Source organism: Lutjanus erythropterus, chromosome 7 (assembly GCF_056507025.1).
Source record: "Lutjanus erythropterus isolate fLutEry1 chromosome 7, fLutEry1.hap2, whole genome shotgun sequence".
NCBI classification, from domain to species: Eukaryota; Metazoa; Chordata; class Actinopteri; order Lutjaniformes; family Lutjanidae; genus Lutjanus; species Lutjanus erythropterus.
In genome coordinates this window covers 7,186,027-7,207,003 of record NC_139323.1, presented here as the reverse complement: position 1 = coordinate 7,207,003, position 20,977 = coordinate 7,186,027, and the positions used below count along the sequence as shown (strand labels likewise).

The 20,977-nt window shown below is 39.6% G+C and overlaps 1 protein-coding gene across 1 annotated transcript in view; it reads right to left on the bottom strand.

Annotated features, from left to right (window-relative positions):
• tgfbr3 (transforming growth factor, beta receptor III) overlaps nt 1–20,977 on the bottom strand; it is an 88,920-nt gene that overhangs the window by 33,404 nt on the left and 34,539 nt on the right. Inside the window, exon 4 of the mRNA XM_084722506.1 lies at nt 8,213–8,350. Coding sequence (XP_084578632.1) covers nt 8,213–8,350 — 138 coding nt within the window. The remainder of the gene's footprint in view (nt 1–8,212; nt 8,351–20,977) is intronic.

Here is a 20,977-nt window from a genome sequence, read left to right as displayed (position 1 = left end):
ATAACCCAGTGTTTTCCTTTATTTCTGGGGACCCACTTTTTAAAAATGACAAACTACCGCAACCCAATTCTCATTAGGCCTGACCAAAAAATCTTGGGAAGAGCTAATCTGTTTATTTTGTTTATTTCCTCTCATCAGGAAACACTATAGGACGTTTAAATGCATTTTGGCGGAATTAACAAGCTCTCTTTTTTAATGTACTACAGGTATAATTCTTAAATGTGCAGAATTACAATAATTTCTTCCATACTTTATTTATTTGGTGACCATAATAAAATCTTCTGTGATCCACCTGTGGCTCACAACTCAGTATTTGGGAACGTCTGTCACAACCTATGTAACATGCTGTTGCTCACTAGCTAATTAATAAATCTTAGCTCTGTGCTGCTAAAAGTTGAAGACTGATCCATGGGTGGATGTTATGATATTACTGGTTGAAATCGGTTGGTTAAAGCCTACTTAAGCACAGTTACTTTTGTTGCTAATGTACTTACATTACGCAAATAGCCTTACTGAATTTAAAGAACTATAGCAATAATAAAACACATTGATTTAAAAATTTAACTAGAGCATATCATGCCGATAGAGCTGTTTGTTTATTCTTGTATGAGAAAAATCCCGAAAAAGATCTGAAAGAACTTTGTTCTGCATTTATGTTATCCTCATGACCAGCCAGTGCAGCAAAGCTCTCATGTCTGTCTAGAGTTCTTGTAAGCAGCAAGTGGCAGCCCCCTGCCAACTAAAGCATAACCTCACTATATGAAAATAGAGCTCATCTCTTATGAAGCAATCTGTATCTCTCATTGCCAAAAACTGTCTTGAAGTCAGTTTTGTTAGCTGTAAAGGACTTGTAATGTGTTCTGAAGCTGAAATACATGAACACTGAAGATTACCTCGACTTTGGAGGAATTCCTCAGACTTGGCAGCGGAGTGCAAACAAAGAATGTAGGAGACGTTAGTTACATACCATGGGGACTGAAACTCCTGCTTTCATGTACGTAATGGTAGAAACTCATGTACTTATGGTTGTAATGGTATTTGCAGGCAGGCATGTTACTGTCAGTTCAGTTGAGTATTATATCTGTTTGTTTCTGTCTTTTAAATAGTAAGATAACACTTGCCTTCATTATTTACTGTGATAAAAGCACATCTGCTAGTACCCTACATGGTTCCAAACATTTAACAGTATATTTCCTGCCTATAAGCATCAACATATTATGGCCATATGTGCAGAAAAAAGAGAAGGCATGCCAAATGTTTGAGATCAATTATCATCAAGCTGTAATCCTCTGCTGCGTTCTCACTGAGCAACACCCCGAGCCTGGGAAATCGCAAAAAGGCTGTTTGTGAATTAAGAGGTGTTGCAAACAGACGAGGGTGACTGGAAGTGCGGAAGGGTTGATAGATAATATGAGCATGCAATAACTCTCTAGTGATATTAACGTGATAAATGCTCTTGTGGCTGATTGGATTTATTCTCTCTTGATGGGATATGTGGAGCCAATCACGCTGCTCGCTGCAAATGTGCGTGTGTTTCTGTGAACTGGCAGGCTCTGTTGTGGAGAAAACAATACCATATGTCTCAGCGCCACTCTGGAGCGTTCTTCTGCCATTCCTGTCTCCAAATAAAAACCAATAGTGGCTACCCATGGTTTCCATTAACAATTACACCGAGGAGAGCGCTCGTGTGTGAGCGAGAGAGCTCATGCTGCAAGCCTTCCACTAATGAAAGAAATACAGGAGTGTTAAGGCAAAGCTTGGCAAACAAACAATAGACAACTGAAGCCAACAGCAAAACTACAGTGTTGTTCCATCAAGAGTCATAAAACATTTGCTCCAGATCAAGCCTTTCAAGCAGAGGTGCAACACAGCACTCCTCCCCTTACCCACAAAAAGAAATATATACATTTGGCCACAAAGTCAACATGGCACACTCTGCACATGTGTCTCACTTGAAATCTTAGTGTCCCTTGGTAAAATAAAATTTGGCCTTATTTCAATGTTCACATTTCACGTCATTTTAGACCCATGATGATTCCTGCCTGCAGCTGATTGACAAGGAGGACTGCAGAGAGCATGTTTTACAACAAAAGTCTGGATTCTGGCATTTTAAAAGGAGGCAGCATCCAGTGGCCAACAGCAACAGTGTGCTCAGCATCTCTGAAGCTTTTCCAGTCAGCCCATCTGTGTCCACCGAGCCCAGAGAGCTGGGACCAGGAAACAAGGACTGGCAGGCCTGATTCAGAGTCCAATTAGTCCCAGGAAACAGCCTCTTCAATGGAAAGGCAGTGTGAGGGAGGTCTGGCTGTGGGTTTCTGTTCTGAAGTGTAAAGCCCAAAACCAATTCCTCAGACTCTGTTACTCTAGGCCCTCACCACAGCAACTCCTCCACCTGAAGGCACGGATCAGAAAGTGTGGGAATTGGCAAAGTCACTAATATACTGAGATTTATGCATCTGTGGTCATGGTACATATGTACATTAGTGGCCTGAAGCAAGTTTTTAAATTTAATAGACCTTAAGCTAAACCCCACCCCCAAACAACTGTCCAATCATAGTTAAGTAACAGTGTAAGAAAGAGATTTAACACTGTGTTTATTGGCTCTAATCTAAGTTTCAATTGTTGCTTGTCCAGCTAACAGGGGGAAGCCACTGCTGGATGTTATCAGAGTTTAGAGATGTTAGCAGCTCCATCCTGCTCCTGGAATTTGGAGAGTTTAGACTCCAGCAGCGGCAACCAACCCGAAATATATTTGCGAAACACGTCAGTTTGTCCTCTTCCTAAAAGCCTTTTCTGTCATGTAAAAATATAAATCACACAGTTTGAGTCACATTAATTTTAGTTACATAGCATCAATACTGTACTCTTCATATTATTATTTACAGAGACCCAACAATTCCCACCATGAGCAAGCACTTGGAGACAGTGGCAAAGAAAATCTCCCTTTTAACAGGCAGGGAGATTAAAAATATGTTTGTAACCTAAATAGCCAAACAGTTTTTTTCCCCATATGATTCTATGACTAACTAGTTTTACAGTGCAATACAAAAATAACGTTGTTTGTTTACTTGCATGCCTTCTTCTTTGATAATGGACAGGTAAGATGGCAACTTTTTGCCTGTACTTATGTCAGTCTTTTAGCATGATATCATGCATGTAACAATAAAGTGCATATTTAAATGCCCCTTCTACAGGGTTCTTGTTTTAATACATGACAGTTTAAAACATTAAAAAGTTGCCCAGAGATGGTGTTTCTCATGGAGCTAATGTTAGCTTAATTAGCTAGCTAGCTACAGATATTAAATCTGCCAGCTACAATGTCTGTCTCTCTGAAACAAAGGACCCATTGTTACTACATGTTACTATGAATTTGGAGTGGTAAAAATTAGAGCTGCAATGATTAATCACTTAATTAATGATTAATTTACTTAATTAATCGCCAACTAATCTAATAATCAATTCATCGTTTTGAGTAATTTTTTGCAAAAATAATATCCAAATTCTCTGTTTTCAGCTTCTCAACTGTGATTATTTTCTGGTTTCTTTACTCCTCTATGATAGTAACATGAAAATCTTTGGGAATAAAACAAGACATGGTCATTTAATAGACCAACCAACTAATCAATTAATTGAGAAAATAATCGACAGATTAATCAGTAATGAAAATAGCTGACTAAACTGTTAGTTGGTGAGAAGAGTTGTAGTCGACCATGTTTTCATTCATCTCTTAGTCGTAAATTTCCTTGTCTTTGTGCTTCTACCATAGATAAGCAGGCTACCTGGTTAAATAGTTTCTTTTCTGTCTGTCTTTATGATTGTGAGTCTGCACAGGGTCTTTTATTTTGAAAATTAACCGGATTCTCCCTGCCTTTTCTGATTAAAGTGCTAATTGACGTGACATCAGTCATAAGCGGAGCGGATCAGAGAGCTGCTTCTGGGACGTGCCGAGGCACTGCTGGTGGAATCACAAGCATTGTGTAGAATGGCTGCTATCAGCTTCGACTGGCGCAACCATAATGCGACACAGCCGTGCCTGGTGGAATTTAGCTGTTAGACTGGGACACAGCCTTTGAGACAGACTGAAGCCAGTTTGGTGACCAGGACTACAGTAGTGAGGTGATTTAAAATTACAGAACTCTGACTACAGTGACAATGAGGACATGGTGGGTTTAGGCAGGGATGGGAGGCATTAGGCAGTGGAGGGCTGACCCTGTGGTGAGTTAATTTGTCAGTATACATCAACCATTGTGTTTACAAGTCCATGAGTATTGTGTTTTTTGTTTTGTTTTTTGTGGAAGTTATTTATTCACATGTTTAGAACCGCAAGACTTTGTGTGGTTATACTGTGTTGAAATAAACTGACAAAACCTCCAGTCTCCTCGCGGGTTGTTCTGACACATTCACAATCTGCTTTTGCCATCAACATTTAATAGTGTGCTTCATGATCCAAAAATATATATTTAAATTAACGTCATAAACATGCAATGACTAGTTGACTAATGGCCTGAACTAATAACCTCTAGTAGACTAGGAGGGCAACCCTAGTAAACTGCATATGACCCAGGCATTAATGGGAAGCTTTACAGACGTAGTAACAGTACCTAAGGGGGGCAATGCTTAGCAAACAATTGTAATTTATTATTGATGAAAACAGTTAATCTTAACAGTGAAGAGAAAGCTGGTGGAATATCAGTTGTGAGGCATGTTAAGGAGGTGTCACTGTGGAGAGAACCCGAGAAGAGGAGCAGAGTCTGTTACTCCTCTGGGTAACAGCCATGTGCAGTCAGTCAGGCTGGTGGATAAGATACCAACAGCTTGCACTGCCAGAGGGCTCAGCGCTGTCACTCACACACAAAATACTTAACACCTAATTCAGTGGGGGGGCCCTACAGTCAGTCTAAACCATTAGTGCAGCTTTGTCTGACTGCAGGGGCCTCCGTCTTCCCTCATAACATTCCCTTTATCTCTCCTCGCCCCACTTGAAGAACTGCAATTATGTGTCACACAAGTATCACACTGAAGGGCCAACAGAGAAAGTTAATATCTCAGTTTTGTCTGAGTTTTTGCTCCAGTTAGAAGAATAGCTGAGCATGTGTAGCTACTGTAAATTAATGTGAAGATACAATTTTCCTCCAAGACAGAGATGTATCTTATCATTTACAAAGTATATTCAGAGCAGCCTCTTTCTCATATGAGATTAAAAAGAAGTGGAAACTCCTTGCTCTGCAAAATGTCCAACATCATTAGACACACAGCAACAGCTCTGCCTGGACTAAAGGATTTAATGATGGTTGTCAGCTGTTTTCTGTCTGCCACCACTGACAAGGGGAGACATTTTACTGTGATCCTGACCTGCTGGTCTCTGCAGAAACACCCATCTGACTGGCCACACATTATCAGAGTTTAGAAAAACACAAGCGAGCCAGATGCACATCCATCTGCATGAAAAGCAACAGTTTCTTTTGACATGAGAACATTTCCATCACCACAGGAAATAATAATTAAAAGGAGTATTTGGCATTCGGGCTTCATGTCTTCATGTTGTGTGTTTTCTCTGAAAGCTATCATCCCACTCTCTCCCACTCATGCACAAGGAAATGATACATATATTCTTGGTGTCTTTATTGTTCACCACGCATAATGTCTTTGAAGGCAAAAGGTTTTGTTTAGAGCAACAAATTTTCTTAATTTCTCTAAGAATTCTCATAAAAGAAGTATTTATGTGGATGCACAATGAGTAGAAAACAACCCTATCCTTGAACCATGCAACCATTTGTAATTGGCAGTAATCACTCTCACTGCAGAGGTGATGATTTATGAATATGTCTGCTTGATGACAGTCACATCAGATAAGCCTAGAAAAGTTTCATACGGTAGAGAAGACATATATTAATTCTCTGGCTGTTCTAAATGTCAAAGAGGCTGGGATTGCTGAGAACATGTAAGTGGAACACAAGGCTCTTTATATAATACGTGTGTGCCTGCGTGTGTATAGATGAGCCTGTGCATAACACCGGGATTTTGCAATACATGATTTTTTTTTCTCCGTGTCACACTGGCTTTCACGGCAGGATGTTTTGCTCTCGAGAAGTAAGCAAGAAAACACTCAACCACATATGGAAGAAATTTGTCTACCTGATACTGCATTCTTGCAGAATGCTGTGGTGTTAACGTACAATTGAAAATGATTACTTCTGGGAAAGCTGAAAATACAGTAAAGCCTTCAGAATATATGAAGGCATGGCTGAGGCTCCTGAGTCTCATTTTACTGTGATTGTCTCATGTGATACTTGGGTTTTGAACAAGGGCACTGAAGCAGTCCATTTTTACATTTCTTATGAAGTTTCCCAGTGAGGCCCCATGGTACCTTTGCTAAATATGGCTGGCTCTCCAGGGGACCCGGCCTCAAATACACTGGGATGCCCCTCAACAAAAGGTCTTCTATTTCTCGTCCATATGTACCCTGGGCCTGGCAGAAACCTTTATTTTGATACTGCTGACAGCTTTAAAGTGAGACGGTAGTCATGTTTCCATTAATGTGTTTTTACGTGTATTTTCAAGTATCACATTAGAAAAAGTTGATGGAAATAGTAAAAATTGTAAAACACTTTCCTCAAACCTCAATTTCACAAAAAATGTATTTCCTTTTTCAAAAAAAGAGCTAATGCACTTTATAGGAAATAGAAAAGTAAGTTTTTCCAAGTAAGTTTGGGTTTTTAATACATTCATGATCATTCCACACAGATCTGATGTAACCTTCAGAGTATACTGATTGACAATACAATACAATGAATTCAATGCACTCATTTTGATGCTACAGCCTAATTCGGTCTGGTGAGACTAATGGCGCATGGTGGCTAATGTTAGCTCATGTTTGCTAATGTAAACTAGAGGTTATGTGACTGACCTTAAGTTTCCTGATATGACGACTATTCTCTACTTGGGCTCCAGTTACACTACATTTGAGCATGTCACAGAAGTAAGACGAGGACGTCTTAAAGTAAATGACTCGAAAGGGTTGGGAAATGAAGGCCAATTCAATGTGCCACCTATGACTTGGAGGCCACAGTGGCTTTCAAGTGACCATTAAAAAAAGCCCTGACTTATCAAACTTTGATGGGTACTTATGTCAAACCCAACAGTGCATCCAATGTATAAGTCATAATTTTTAACAGATTTGCTTTAGGGCCATTTCCTCTACCAATTTAATAAACCTGCCTCTGTTGGTACTCTTCTCACATTTGTGTTGGTCTCGGAGAGCAGAGCAGTCTTGAAGAGCAGAGCAAACATAGTAACATTGCTCATGAAGCAATGTCTGGAAAGTCATTTAAATGAAATGATCTTTATTTTTTGCTTTTTCCAGCAGCGGCCCAATCTGGCAACTGGCTGACAGTATTAACTGGCCCAATGTAATTTTTATCTGGCCCCAGCCCATTAGGCAATGCTTATTGTTGGATCCTGGATGAAGGCTTCCTTTTTGAATGTGGGTGTCCTGCTGATGTTACAATTTTAATTCAGCATTTCAGCAAATATCATAAGGTGGGAGATGAACTCCTTCCTCAGCAGAGCTTTAGTGGTTTAGTGTTTGTGACCAAACATTCCCCCTTGTTAGGGGTTTTTGTGGTACACGGATACGCCCTGCCAGATTTGAACAGCTGCCAAGCTATCAACAGGACTGTTTGGAGGAGGGGGGGAACAGCGGAGATATGACCCTGTGGTTATGGAGTGTGCATAAAGCTGACATAGCACATTTCATCTTTTTAGATAAATACATTTTACACCCTGATGTAAGGGAGTGAGACTGGTTTGAGTTGCATACTTTATCAAATTATATAAATCAAATAGTATTCATATCAACCAAACTTATACTAATCTAAAACTACTTCCACAATTATTTTCCAACAATACAAAAGAAAATCTGCACAGTTCTGAGAAGAATGCACAGCTGCAGCTAAATAAGTAAGCACAGATGAAACATGTATGTGTATACAGAGATTAATGCCTCGCCACAATGACTGCGCTTACATGCTATCAAGATCAAACCATGGGAAACCTCTTGTGTGTGGAGAGGCCTCTTTTGCAAATTTATATCACTTTAAGTATTTCTCAGAGAAGAGGGCTACTGAAATGGGAATACGGTTTAGCCCGTGAGGAAATGAATATACAGTTTTAGGAAGTAGGATTTAAAGGCTTTTAGTGATGCTGGACTCACATGAAAGGTACGCTTAACGCCCAGGGCCAGGTTCTCTGTCTTGATCTTCCAGATCAGTGGCTGGGGGGAGTTGAGCACGAAGGCCAGTGGCTTCTGGTGGCGCAGCAAAGACTGGATGGGCTTCAGATGCAGCTCAACCTGGTACAGAAAAAAAAGTGATTGGTGCAAGGTTAATATAGTTAAAGGAGCAATATGTAACAATTCCGCATTCAAATATGAGTACTACAGTCCAAACAGCAAGTTTGAGCCATAGATGGTATATTACATAGGCTGAAAATTCAAGGTAATATCCAGTCTATGGTTGAAACAAGTTGTTTCCCCAACCCTCTCCTGCCCAGACTCGAGGAAGCTCAGACAGGCTGCAGGAACACTGCAGGACCACACAATAAGTACAACACTGTAATTTGAAAATAACAAGTGATCACAAGTCCTCCACTGTAAGTTGATTAGCTGTTTATAACTCTGGCGATTATCTGTCAATGTAAAGCTAAGCTAGTTATCCTGAAAATGCCAAATGCTCTGAAAATACACACTCTGTATTTGGAGTTCAGTTACTGCCTGCCTTACTGTCTGCTAGATTCCGATAACAAATTGCTCAATTTGACCTTTATAAACATGTACTGATTCTAAAATATGATTCATTTCTTACTACTCGTAAACACACATTCATTCTTTCCGCGATCAGTCGGCATTCATTTGAACTCTAACTAATGAAATAGAAATTTCAAATGAGGACACCGCAGCTGTAGCATTGTTGTCAAAGAAGTGACTGTTTTAACTTAGCATGTTCCCTTCTCTGATTAAATATTATGGTCATTTAATGATTCATTACAGTAAATACATCACAGCTTTCTCCCTTAAATAAAACTTTTTAAACATTTTTAAACAATAAAAACTAAACTGAAACAAGCAAAAAAAACTAAACTGAATTGAAAAAAACAAAATAAAAATAAAGACTAATGAAAAATACAAAACTGTAAGTCTAATACAACAGTATCAGTTTACTGAGGAGGATATAAGGGTGGAAACAGAGAAAAGATCAGTCAGTACATCACATGATCCCATTTCACACACCATACTGTGAACATGTCAAAGCTTTGATTTTCTCATGTTCCCTGAAATATAACTAAAAATATCAAGCGATACAGTCACTATCCCGGTGTAATTGCAGCGCAGTAATGTTGCAGATTGTTCGTCTTTATCAGGCTTTGCGGTTGTTTATGTACTCACTTTGCTGATAAACTCACAAAGACAGCATGCTGTGTTCTCCCTAAAAAGGCACTTGCTTAGCTCTGATATGTAGCCTCAGCGGGATCTGAACTTTCACACAGTGGAGTCTTTGTTAACACAGGAAAAAAATAGTAAGCTAGGTCTCTGTTACCATCTCTACAGCATGCAACTATGCCTTTGGTTCTCAGACTGCCATTAAAATAGATTTTCACAGTCTGGTAGGGAGACGGGGAAAACAAACTCAGTGTTTTGGGACCTAAACTGTTGTTTTCGTGTTTCCAGTGTTAGACCTGTCTGGACAAAATCTATTCAGGTGGTTCATGGCCTGAGCACACTGAACTCAAACTGATCTCAGGCAAGGTTCTGGCTTTCTGTCACCCTCTTTACAGATAAGCATACCTTTTACATATCGCCATAACTAAAGCTAAATCAAGTGTTGTTGAAAATCCTCAGCTGTATTCTCTATCTTTGATGAGAAGTGATACTTTAGAGGGTATGGTGGTTTGTCTGACACTCTTCTTTCAACTTCCTCCACTCTGTATTCCCATACTAATCTTATTAGCCCCATTCTGTGTGTCAGCACTAAAAGCCTGTAAATTACTAATTCAACCCACAAGGATTCACATTATATGATAAAACGACCCAAACACTAACTTAATCAGTCACAGCTCACAAAAATATTGGCCCTTTGCTTTTTCCAATAAATACAGCCTTTGTACTTGCACTGAAGCTAATAAAGGAACAAACGATCTGTAACTACATGATGGCGATTGTTAAATGGAGTTGACAGATCATTATTATTAGGAGCGTTTGACTGAGTTAGAACTATGAAAAACTGTAGAGAACAATCATACTGATAATTTGCTTGGATGTGGTTATAGTGTGTATATCATCACAAAGATCTACATCGTTAATGAAAACCATTGCCATTTTTCTGGTACAAAGCATTTCTGCTGTACTTTTTATTTCAGGCACTACAAAGCACCAATCAATAAACAATACGGTGCTCTTTTAGACTGATTTGTTAAGAACAAAGTAAATCGTTTATTTAATCATCTTTTATGGATTTTGAACCAGAATAAATGCTGGACAAAAATCTTATTTCATCTCCCCGCTACACAGATATTTCCATATGTTGTCAGTAGAGCCGAAATGTGAAACTATGCCATTTTCAAATCTGCTCTGCGGTAAGATGTGAAACAATTATTTGGAAACTGCTGGTTTTGCTTGCTACTGCCACCAGTAAATGGCAAATGTAGTACAAGTGTAGTTAATTAATGTTGCTCCATTATGTCCCCGACTGTTGCTGTCACTAGGTAACGGTGACTTGTTTACAGTCATCCAGTTGATATGCTCTTTGCATGCTTGTGTGCACATTATTGATGCCAAAGATAGTAGAGATAAGGACTGCCTCAATATGATTTTTGAAAAGATAAGAGGAAAGATGGTTGATATGGCCAAAACCTTCCATCACAGTATAAGTGAAATGGGCAAATAATCACACGTTACAGGCCAGAATAGGAATATCACTGTGGCTGTAGCATTGTTCAGTACAGTTAATATAGTTATACTATAATACTATAACACAATAACCATGGTGGATGTCTACATGACTGTGAGCCAACTGTCTTCACAAAGTGTTACGATGACGAAAATATCCTATCATTGTATATGAAATTTTGTATCACAGTAACAGTCCATATCATAATATAATAATTGTTCTGTAAATTTAATTTGGAAAGTTTTTGATGATCATACTGTACCATACCTAATTGCTAGTGTTGGGCAATGTGGATTATAAATAATTTCTTGATATTTTTAGGCAATGTCATGATATACCATACATATCATGATATATGCAAATAACAGAACAGGTAAAACAGTCTTGTTAGTTCAGAAACTTACATCACTTTATTGTAATGCAGCCTTTAAAACCAGGAAAAGACACTTATGCCATATCATGATACAACAATATCAAACATTTCAGATGATATCTAGTCTCATATCACCATATCAATATAATATTGATACATTGCTCAGCCCGAATAAAAAAGTCAACTACATTTTAGCTGTTCAAAAACACCAGCAGATCGGTGAGGGTTTTTCTCTGGATAACCAATCTAGGTGATTCTCGAACTCGTTAAGTTGTTGAATGTGAAAAGACGCAATCACCTCAACCAACTGCAGTTCATCAGAGTAACAGCTGTTAGATGGTGAACAATATTCAAAATCTTCCAGCTGAACTGTTAAAGTACATCATATCTTTCTTTGAGCTCATACCTTTAAAATCTCTGTCCTCCAGGATTTGTGATAAGTAGGGCTACAGAATATGGTCACCTCAGGTCAAACAGAGTCAGGGTGCTGCTATTGTGCTTGTTGTCTCATTGGAAAGGCTCTGCTACACCAAATGTAACGGGACTTAATTAGTGTCAATGGTAACATCTGCATAAACTCGGCTGTTTCACAAGATTTTGGCTGCTATTAAAAAGATCTATTGTGACATGATTCAGGATTAGTGGTAATGATTATTTTTGCATCATAATTTTCATCTTTCCTGAAAAAAAAAATTAAAAAAAAAAAAAACTAATATTTTTTTTATTACATCTGGAGAAAAGATTTATAGTCCAGGGCATCTCGGCTGCACTACATTACTTTATTATAATGCTGTCTGCCTTCATCAAAAATTTGCAGCTTCTGTGATTTGGATATTGCACTTGGCCAAATCGTAACTTAAATAATATTCTAATAAAGTGTGCAGCCCTACTGTTAAGTTAAAATAATTGGTTGCTTGCTCTAGCTTTATACAAATCATCTCTCAGCAAGAGAGCAAATAAGCATACTTCTAAAATGTCAAACCTTTCCCTTTACAGAGGTCAGAAATCAAGTGATAACTCACATTTCTACAATTTCATAACAACTGGGCAAACTCCATCTGCTGCTGCTGCTGATGATGCGTGATAAGGTCATACAGCCACTAAATTAAACTTCAGGTCAGAGTTTTTCATCAACTGCTGTTTCCAATGTCATGAATGAACTTTGAGCTTCAACAAACACACAACATCTTTGTTCATCACTATGCAGACAAATATTCATTAACTCAGTGATAATGATCACCATTTAAATTGCCATGTTGGTAAAATAAGAAATCACAATTACCTCACCAGTGGGACAGATATGAGAAATATTGCTCTATATATCTCTCTCAGACACTCTATGCTGCACCAAGCCAGCTAGAGATCTATTTTATCCAGTAACGTGTGATTTTCATCTTCTACCAGATGCTCAGTGTTCAAAGACTTGTCACTGTGATGCCGCATGAAGCCGTTTCACAAGAGACACCGACAGCATATACAGAGTGAACATGGAGCATCAAAGCCTAATTATCAGTCCTCCCCAGATGTAAGCCCTGGAGGAGAGTAGAGCAGCACAAACGAGTGTTTAGTAATGTGGTCCATGAAAGTGCTGCAAAAATCATTAAAAAGTCCTCAGAGAGAAGAAAATGGAAGAAATTACTGAAGAGTTATCTGTGAGGCAAACTGGATGACGATCCAAACAAACAGATCAGAGAAACTCACTGCTCTCTTTTTTTTCTCCATACATGCGTCTCTTCCTCAGTCCAGACTGTGGAAAAAGCGTGTGCATTGCTCCTCTGAGAATAACAACTACCAAGATATAATCATACCTGGCTTGGCTTTGAGGCCTTGGCTCTCAGAGATGGAAGAGGCAGACATAAGAAGAATGAGAGTGAGGGAGAGAGTTGCAAAAGATGAGGAAATTAAACCCAGACAGAAACAGTTCCAAAAGACGTGAGTCACCTGAAAACACATAAACACAAACAGAGTGCTACGGAAAGGATGTGCCAAGCGGTGCAGACAGTGAAAAAGGTGAAAACTGTGGTAACTATCTGCTGTTTAGCAAAGGTTAGCAAGTAAACAGTAATAATATTAAGCTATATCAGCTCTGAGTTGCACAACACAAGTGGTGATCGGGATTCAGCAGCAGCTGGTGTGCATCTCTGCCCACAGAGTTGCCGTCACAAGGTTTGGTAAGACTGGTGCGCGCATAGCAACAGACATTGTCACACAGCCAGGGTGTGGAGAGAAGAGGTGCAGAAACGCCAGGCATCAAAGAGCCTCTGACGGTGTTTGCAAGGATCAGGTGGCGCTGAGTTGTCCCTGGTGCTGCTACCTTCATCGGACCCTGCAGAGAGGGTCCGCTGGGGACGGGAGGCCACGCCTGATTGATTATCAGGAGGCTGGCACAGGGATTTGGGGGTCCAGTGTCCATTACAGTTACAGGGCACATTTGCCAGCAGCCAAGGATGGAGAAGTATCGTGTTACTGAAACTACACTCCACACAAGGGACGACAGCTGTAGCAAAATAGGCAAGGCCAGTCACAGAGCATACCATTAGTGGTGGTAGCATGTGTAAACAATGGAAATGTTAAAAAATAAAACAATACATCTTCGACTTTAAGCTCTGAATCTGCTTCAATAACAAACCAAGTGCCACTTGAAATCAAAACAAAATGATGAATCATACTCAAGCCTTTATAGTCCAACAAAGCCACATGGTCAGATTTAGAACGTACTGATGCCTGTGACACTTTAATTATAATGGCTGATTTGTTTGTCCCGTCTTGAACATGTGGTCGCAATTTCATGACCTTTCAAGTGAACTAAATCACACTAAGTTTCAAGTGTGGTGCAAAAACACTGAGCATCAACATTATAATGTGATACTTTGATGGAAAAACATTGACACCCTGCAGTTAGAGCTCAGTATCAGGGAGGCTCAGTGTCCTTGCAGTTTCCTTTATTGACAGAGCTAATTAAGTGCCTGGTGATCCCTGCTGATTCAGAGAAAACCCAAAACATCCTTTAATTAGTCAAAAAGTAGGACTTATCTAAGAACACACTCTCCCTCCCAGGAAATAATAATCAAAATCACTGACATGAAACAGAAACATACTGAGCAGTGCCTGAATAACAATGGCTGGTTTGCATGTTTCAAATAAGAATCAGTATGGGTTAAAATAGATCAATAACCAAGATTATAATAAACATTGGAACTTGGAATGTTGCAAAGTTAAAAACAAACAAGGCCTGGCGAGGAGCTGAAAAGTCATAGCTCGAAGAGGAGAAAGGCACACTGCCTGGGACCAATCGCTGTTATCAGATGTGTGTGTGTATGTGCGTGTGTCTTGTCTGTCTGGATCTTGGTTCTTTCTGGATCAGTGAGGGTGCACAGAGGGAAGGGGAGCCAGGGTAAAGGAGCTAAACGATGGAGGAGAGGCGGACCAAAACCTGTTGACCGGTCTTATCAGTGCCACCCACATATTTGAGTGCGATGGGGATGCTACCTGGAGCCTTTACCCTGAACTGTGATGCTAATCAGTCTGCACTCAGCTCAACACCGAACTACAAAGAGCCTGAACAGCCTGAACAGCCTGAAAAGACGTCAAAGTCAGACGGGACCTCCTGATAGCAATCTGTCAGCGATATGGCAGAATGGCAGGACATGCTGTAGAAAATAACACAGCACTGAGGTGGAGGGAAAAGGTCAGGCAGTTATGGTTTGTTCCATTAACCTCGGAAGTCTGAGCTGGGTATGATGTCACATCCGAGTTGGTGGTGTTCCAGTAAAGAAGTCAGAAAGTCAAAAAAAAAGAAAAAAAAAAAAAAAGTAAAAGTAAATGGGAAAACCAAGATGGGCGCCACCAGGAAAGTTGTGCTTTAGTCCTCCAGAACTGGTTTGCCATTGTTAGCAATACTTGTCGATAACAACACATTTCACAGTATTTTGCACATCCAAACACTGCTGCAACATGTCCACAGATGGAACTTGGACTGGATCCTGTGTATGACTGATTTAATGAGACACAAATAGAACTGAATAGAATACAAGCCCAACATCATGATGGATCTTTCCCAATTCTCTTAATCTATCTGCTTTCATCTGTCAACGATTTAGTCGTAGTCTTTAGTATTGGGACAATAGCCAGTGGTTCCAGGCTTAGGATCTGGGATAATCCTTTCTTAAGGTGCTGATGAAACTGTTTAATCCTTTTACATGCACTGAGTTGAGATCTCTATAAACAGATATATTCATATGAATACCGACATACAGATATATAGTACAGACAAAAAAAAAAGTTAATAAAAAGCTAAATTATCGTCAGACAATAGCCATGTGTTCCGAGATTGCATTTTGGCCAATACTATTCAATTTCTTCAGGTTTTGACTGAAACGTTTAAGTGCATGATCCTGTAAAATATTGCATGTTACAAAAGGACAGACTTCTTAATTCGCAAACATCTGATAACCAATGGTAGTTGGGCTTGTTGAGAACACGGGACAAAATTTGTTGTGCTTGTTGTGTCAACATACATGGGCTAAGTGCCCCAGTTGGTAGTAGTCCATGGTCATTGACAGCACATCTCCCAGCAATGCCAGCTCTCTAATTTCAGTCATTCAGTGCCATGAGAAATATCCACCCAGAGGCTTGAAGCTTAGATGTCATTTCCACAAATATGTCAAAAAACAGTTTAGTCTCTTTTGAAAAATAATAAAGTATGCACACTTCCTTCAATATCATTTTAATTTCACAAAAAGGATACTTCAAATCTCAGTTTGAATTTAGATGGCTGCAGTTCTTGTATCCCTCTACTTTTACTAACATTACATGGTGGAAAAATTTGCCTTAGTGAGCAAAATTATATTAAATTCAATAACAGTGTAAGGCCATACAAAATCCCAAAAGCAGGTTTAAATGAAAACATTGCTGGCTTTGTGTGAGCAGGTTGTCTTGTGTGTGAGCTCCACTCATATCTGACACCATGTTCTCGCCAGCTGCTTGTGCCTGGTGAGCTCCTCCAGCTAGTCACTCACACAGTCAAAGATATCTGCGAATTCCAGCTGATAAAACAATCATCTGCTCTGCCTCACCCTGATTCAGAGCCAGTGGCTGTGTTTGATGTTTGCCTTGGGTAAGCTGATTAGAGAAAGATGGGCGATTCGAGATACCACCGGCCCCTTTTGTTTATTTTCAACCCTATCACCCGATTGTACGTCCAGACAGGCCTCTTTTTTCCAGTTGCTTATTTTTGCTCTACGTTTTTTTTTTTGGGGGGGGGGGCACTAGGTGTCTGTGATAATACCAAGCTCTGCATCCACGCACATGTGGTGGTGGTGGCTTGTTAGCAGGGTGCAAAAGGCCACTTTAGTGTGTGACAGAAGAAGAAGGAACATATGGAAAAATGTTCAAACTTGATACCTACGTTGTTAAACCAGAGCAGGGGGGAGCAGAAAAGAGCACTTCAAGATGAGGTCATTGTTTTGGTAGAGCATAAGTGGCAAAACACCAACACCTTCAGGTCAATAGTCAACCGATGAAAATATATTTTGCTTGAAAATCCCGAGGGCTTTAAAGCTTGGACGAAATCTGAGCAGCAGGTCTGGTCTGCAGCACAGCTCACTTTGACTGTAACTCTCGTTTGTTCTTTTGCTCTAGAAGATTAGATCATTTTTATAATTGAATTCTGTGAAAATGAGAAAATTATTCTGCTATTATTTAAGGAAATCACTATCCACAGACACATAAAACCAATCTGGCACTACAGGCTTTACTCTGACTTGCAAATCCAGAACAGTCACTCCACCAGTCCTATTCCAGGACTGAGAGCCTCTCAGCCTGGCCTGTCTTTCCTTCAGAGGCCCCCATGGGTATAAGAGAGAAAAGGGGCTTCTGTTACTTTGATCAGGACTACTGGAGCTGAAGAAATCATCACTCTTTATTTCAGACAAATGTGAATAACACTTCAAAAGTAAAAAATTATAGTCCATGCGAGCCAGTTTCAGTGCTGGTCATTTTATGGAAAAGGAGAGGTAGGAATATGAAACAAATAGCCCACTGTCTAGATGAAACCTTGAGTAAAAATCCAGAGTATGATGAAAAAAATAGAAGAAATTATTAGTTTGAAATTGCAAACTAATAATCTAAGTGAAGCCAGCCAACAAATGTCCCTCACTGTGGTTTGGCAATACTCAGTGGACACTGTCTGAGTCAGGTATTATATCAGGATATACAAAGTACAAGTGCTCTGATTTGTTGAAATATCAAAGAAATCTTCTTAACCTAATTGGAACACTGACTGCACTGACTAGTCTCCTATTGCACATTGCTTTATATAATAAATAAATAGGGAAAACATAAATTCTGGAAATGTCTCCTAAACTACCCACTGAAATCAGTTTTTAACAAATCTACAGCCAAGTTCATGTCTCTGTGAGGCTTTGTCAGCGTTCTAACATGCAAACAATGACAATTCTAACATGTTGGTGTTAATCAAGTACAATATTTACCATGATCACCATTTAATTATGCTGACATGCTAATATTTGCTCAAGCAGTGCAGTACACGTGATTGATGGGAATGTAATTTGTTTTTCAAGTATCTGATCATAAATCGATCAAATAAGTGTGGAACAAATTTAATTTTCAACCTAATAATGGTGGCAGATAAAAAGTTAATGGATCACTGAAGTTGTTACAAGATAAGTCACTAATCACTAGAGAAAAACTCATTATCACAAAAGTCAATAGGATACATCTTCTGAGAACCATGGACATCTGTACAAAATTTCATGGCTATCCATCAAATAATTTTGTATATTTCAGCAAAGTGCTAGCCTGGCATCACTAGACATTCATCTCTCAGTTCATTTTCAATTTCCAAGGGGCACAGAGCAAAACTTGCAATTAGATAGTCCTAAAACCAGCCAGAGCAACGACCCATGTGACATAGCATGGTTGGTAAATTAAACTTACCAAATCCTGTCAAAGGTACAGCAAATACATCTTTCTTATCAACAAAACCTTTAACTCCAGTTGTTTGATCTTTTAGAGGAAATATACTGTGTAGTTTGTTTAATACTGATGCAACAGCAGATTAAGCAGAAATAGTTCCACATCAGCGACTTAACAGCCACCTTTGTTGCCAACCAAAACGCCTGAATAGCCAATAAGGTCCCACTCCTTTGTACAGTAATTGTATCAAACTTGCCCCTTGCCTTGACAGGTAAGGGTGTGTGACTGGCCCAATGAAATCCAGGACAAGGTGGAAAGCTGTCTGAATGGAAGGGGGTCCAGAACGATCTAACAAAACAAATGAAACATGAGCTCACAGATCTGTCTGATTCCCAGCCCAGACAAGAGCTGGACCGATTGACAACTGATCAACGGACTGACAGACCAACATTGCCATCCCAGGGTCACGCCAATGGGTTGTTTAAACCATCTTTTAGTAAAAACTCAGGTTTAAGAAATTCACCTTGAATTTCTGACTTTATCAAGGTGCTGATGAAACTGTTCAAAACCATGTTTTCAGTACTACAACTGAGGGCCTTTTCATCTGTTCACTGGTGAACATTATGGGCAGCAACTGAGTAATTAAATGCTGTACTTAAGCACAGTTGCTGGGAAGCTGTATTTGATTTTAGTCATTTAATATCTGTGAGGGAACACTTGGAAATTAAACAGAACTATATTCATTACTTTATGTTGATGCAAGAGCCTAACAGCAGTTTTCACTCATAATTTTAAATCAGCAGCACCTGTACTAAATACAAGTGGTTCTAGAGTTCATACTTTTATTAGGGATGCATCAAGAACAGTAAGAGAAGATCTGACTTATTAATTACTTGCTCCATTTTGGCTTCAATCTTACAGTATTAAACTTCCTTTAATAAAGCAAAGACTGCTTTACTGCTTTCACCTCAGCAGATTTGAACACATGGCTTGTACACCACCAGAATACTATCCAAAATATTATTGTGGATATTTCTAGCTCTGGGCTACTTGAACGAATGATTAGCATATTTCTCCTTCTGGTGTGTGTTATTCTATGGTGACTTCAAGCCCTTTAAATGTGAGCATATGCCAGACGAAGCACTATGCACAGTCACTGCTGAGGTATTCTGTTGCACTTAATAACTGAGCCTTGGTGTGGAGATTGGCCAGGAGCCAAAGTGTGTATTCTGAGTCAGGTCCAGCTGTGCATTTCTTTCTGTGGATAACAGTTCATACCCCTTAGTTAATACCCATACAGAATGGGTTCACTGGTGCAGGCAGGAAACAATTCATCGCTCTCACGTCTTTACTGAAAATATGGACAAACTGCAAGCCGCAACTTTCACACGTGGATGTGAAAGAGATGTGAAGCAGGCCTCACACATCGCAGCTGCAGGATGTGTGTCTGCCTGTGTGTGTATAAAGCCGTCTGAAATTGACCATGTGATCCCCTTTGTTCACATTAGTCCACGCACACCATGTGCAATAGCAGATTTATTCCCCTACCTGGTCGAGGCTCAGCTTTGCAGACACTTAGTGAGAAGTCACTGGGGCACATCGTGTTCTCCAGCAGCCCCTCAATCCAGACAGCCAAGCCGGCACAGCCAAGGATCAGCCACAGGCACCTCTTGTACTGCTGGGCCATCATACAGAACATCCAAATACAGTCTGCCCTGTGGCCCAGACACCACTTCCTCCCCCCATCAGCAGCAGAGGTGAGGAGAACTCAGAGAAAATCTATATAATCACAGACTGACCAGCCACCTCTCAGCAAACCTGACGTAAAAAAATAAGCAAATATACACGTGCCAAACCAAACACTGCTTCCACACTGCAACGCCTCTAATGTAAAATTAAAGGTACAGTTCAACATTTTTGGAAAATAGCCATTCTGCTTTTTTTGAAACTTAGATGAGATGATCCATGCCACTGTAGTGTCTAAATATCAAGAGAGTTTCAAGTCTTTGCGCTGAACACACTTGAAAGCACTAGAAATCTTCTCATCTAACTCTTAACAACAAAAACAAATAAATGTTTTAAAGTGTGTTTCAAAAGATATAACTAACTAGCTGTGTACTTCCCTACATTTTCTACGTTGGCATGAATGTTAAACAATACTTCCACTAGAGGGCGCCACTCCAGGTCAAAAGTTACTCCACAGAAGAAGAAAAGTCAAAGGTTTCTGACAACAGTAAACATGGAGATCCTGGAGGAGTTTTTTCAATTTGCACCTCAGGAGAAAGGGGCAAAAGCAGTAGCAGCCTTGTAGACAGCAATGGTCCATGCAGCAATGCATAACAACATGTGGAAGGAGAATTCTTTTCACTAACAAGCTGACAACAAAAGTCATTTCTAAAACGTTCAGATTTTTAAAAAACTTCTTCTACTTCTGTGGTCATGTCTCATTTGAAGTATTGGCTACTACTATTGGAGGTGCTGCTCATTTAAGCCCATAAGCTTTTAGAAAACGAGCAGAAATACGGATGAAATTAATATAAAGCAAGGATAGAGGGCTCTTTCCATATCCGTGTGCATATCTAATGTTTGAGCCTTACGAGGGTACCCTTTCAAGGTCTTAGAGGCTAACTTACATTTAACATACAAGTTTGAATTTATTATATTCAACAAATAGGTTACTGATCATGGTCTTGGGCCAAAGACAGCTTAAGCATAGATGATCTTA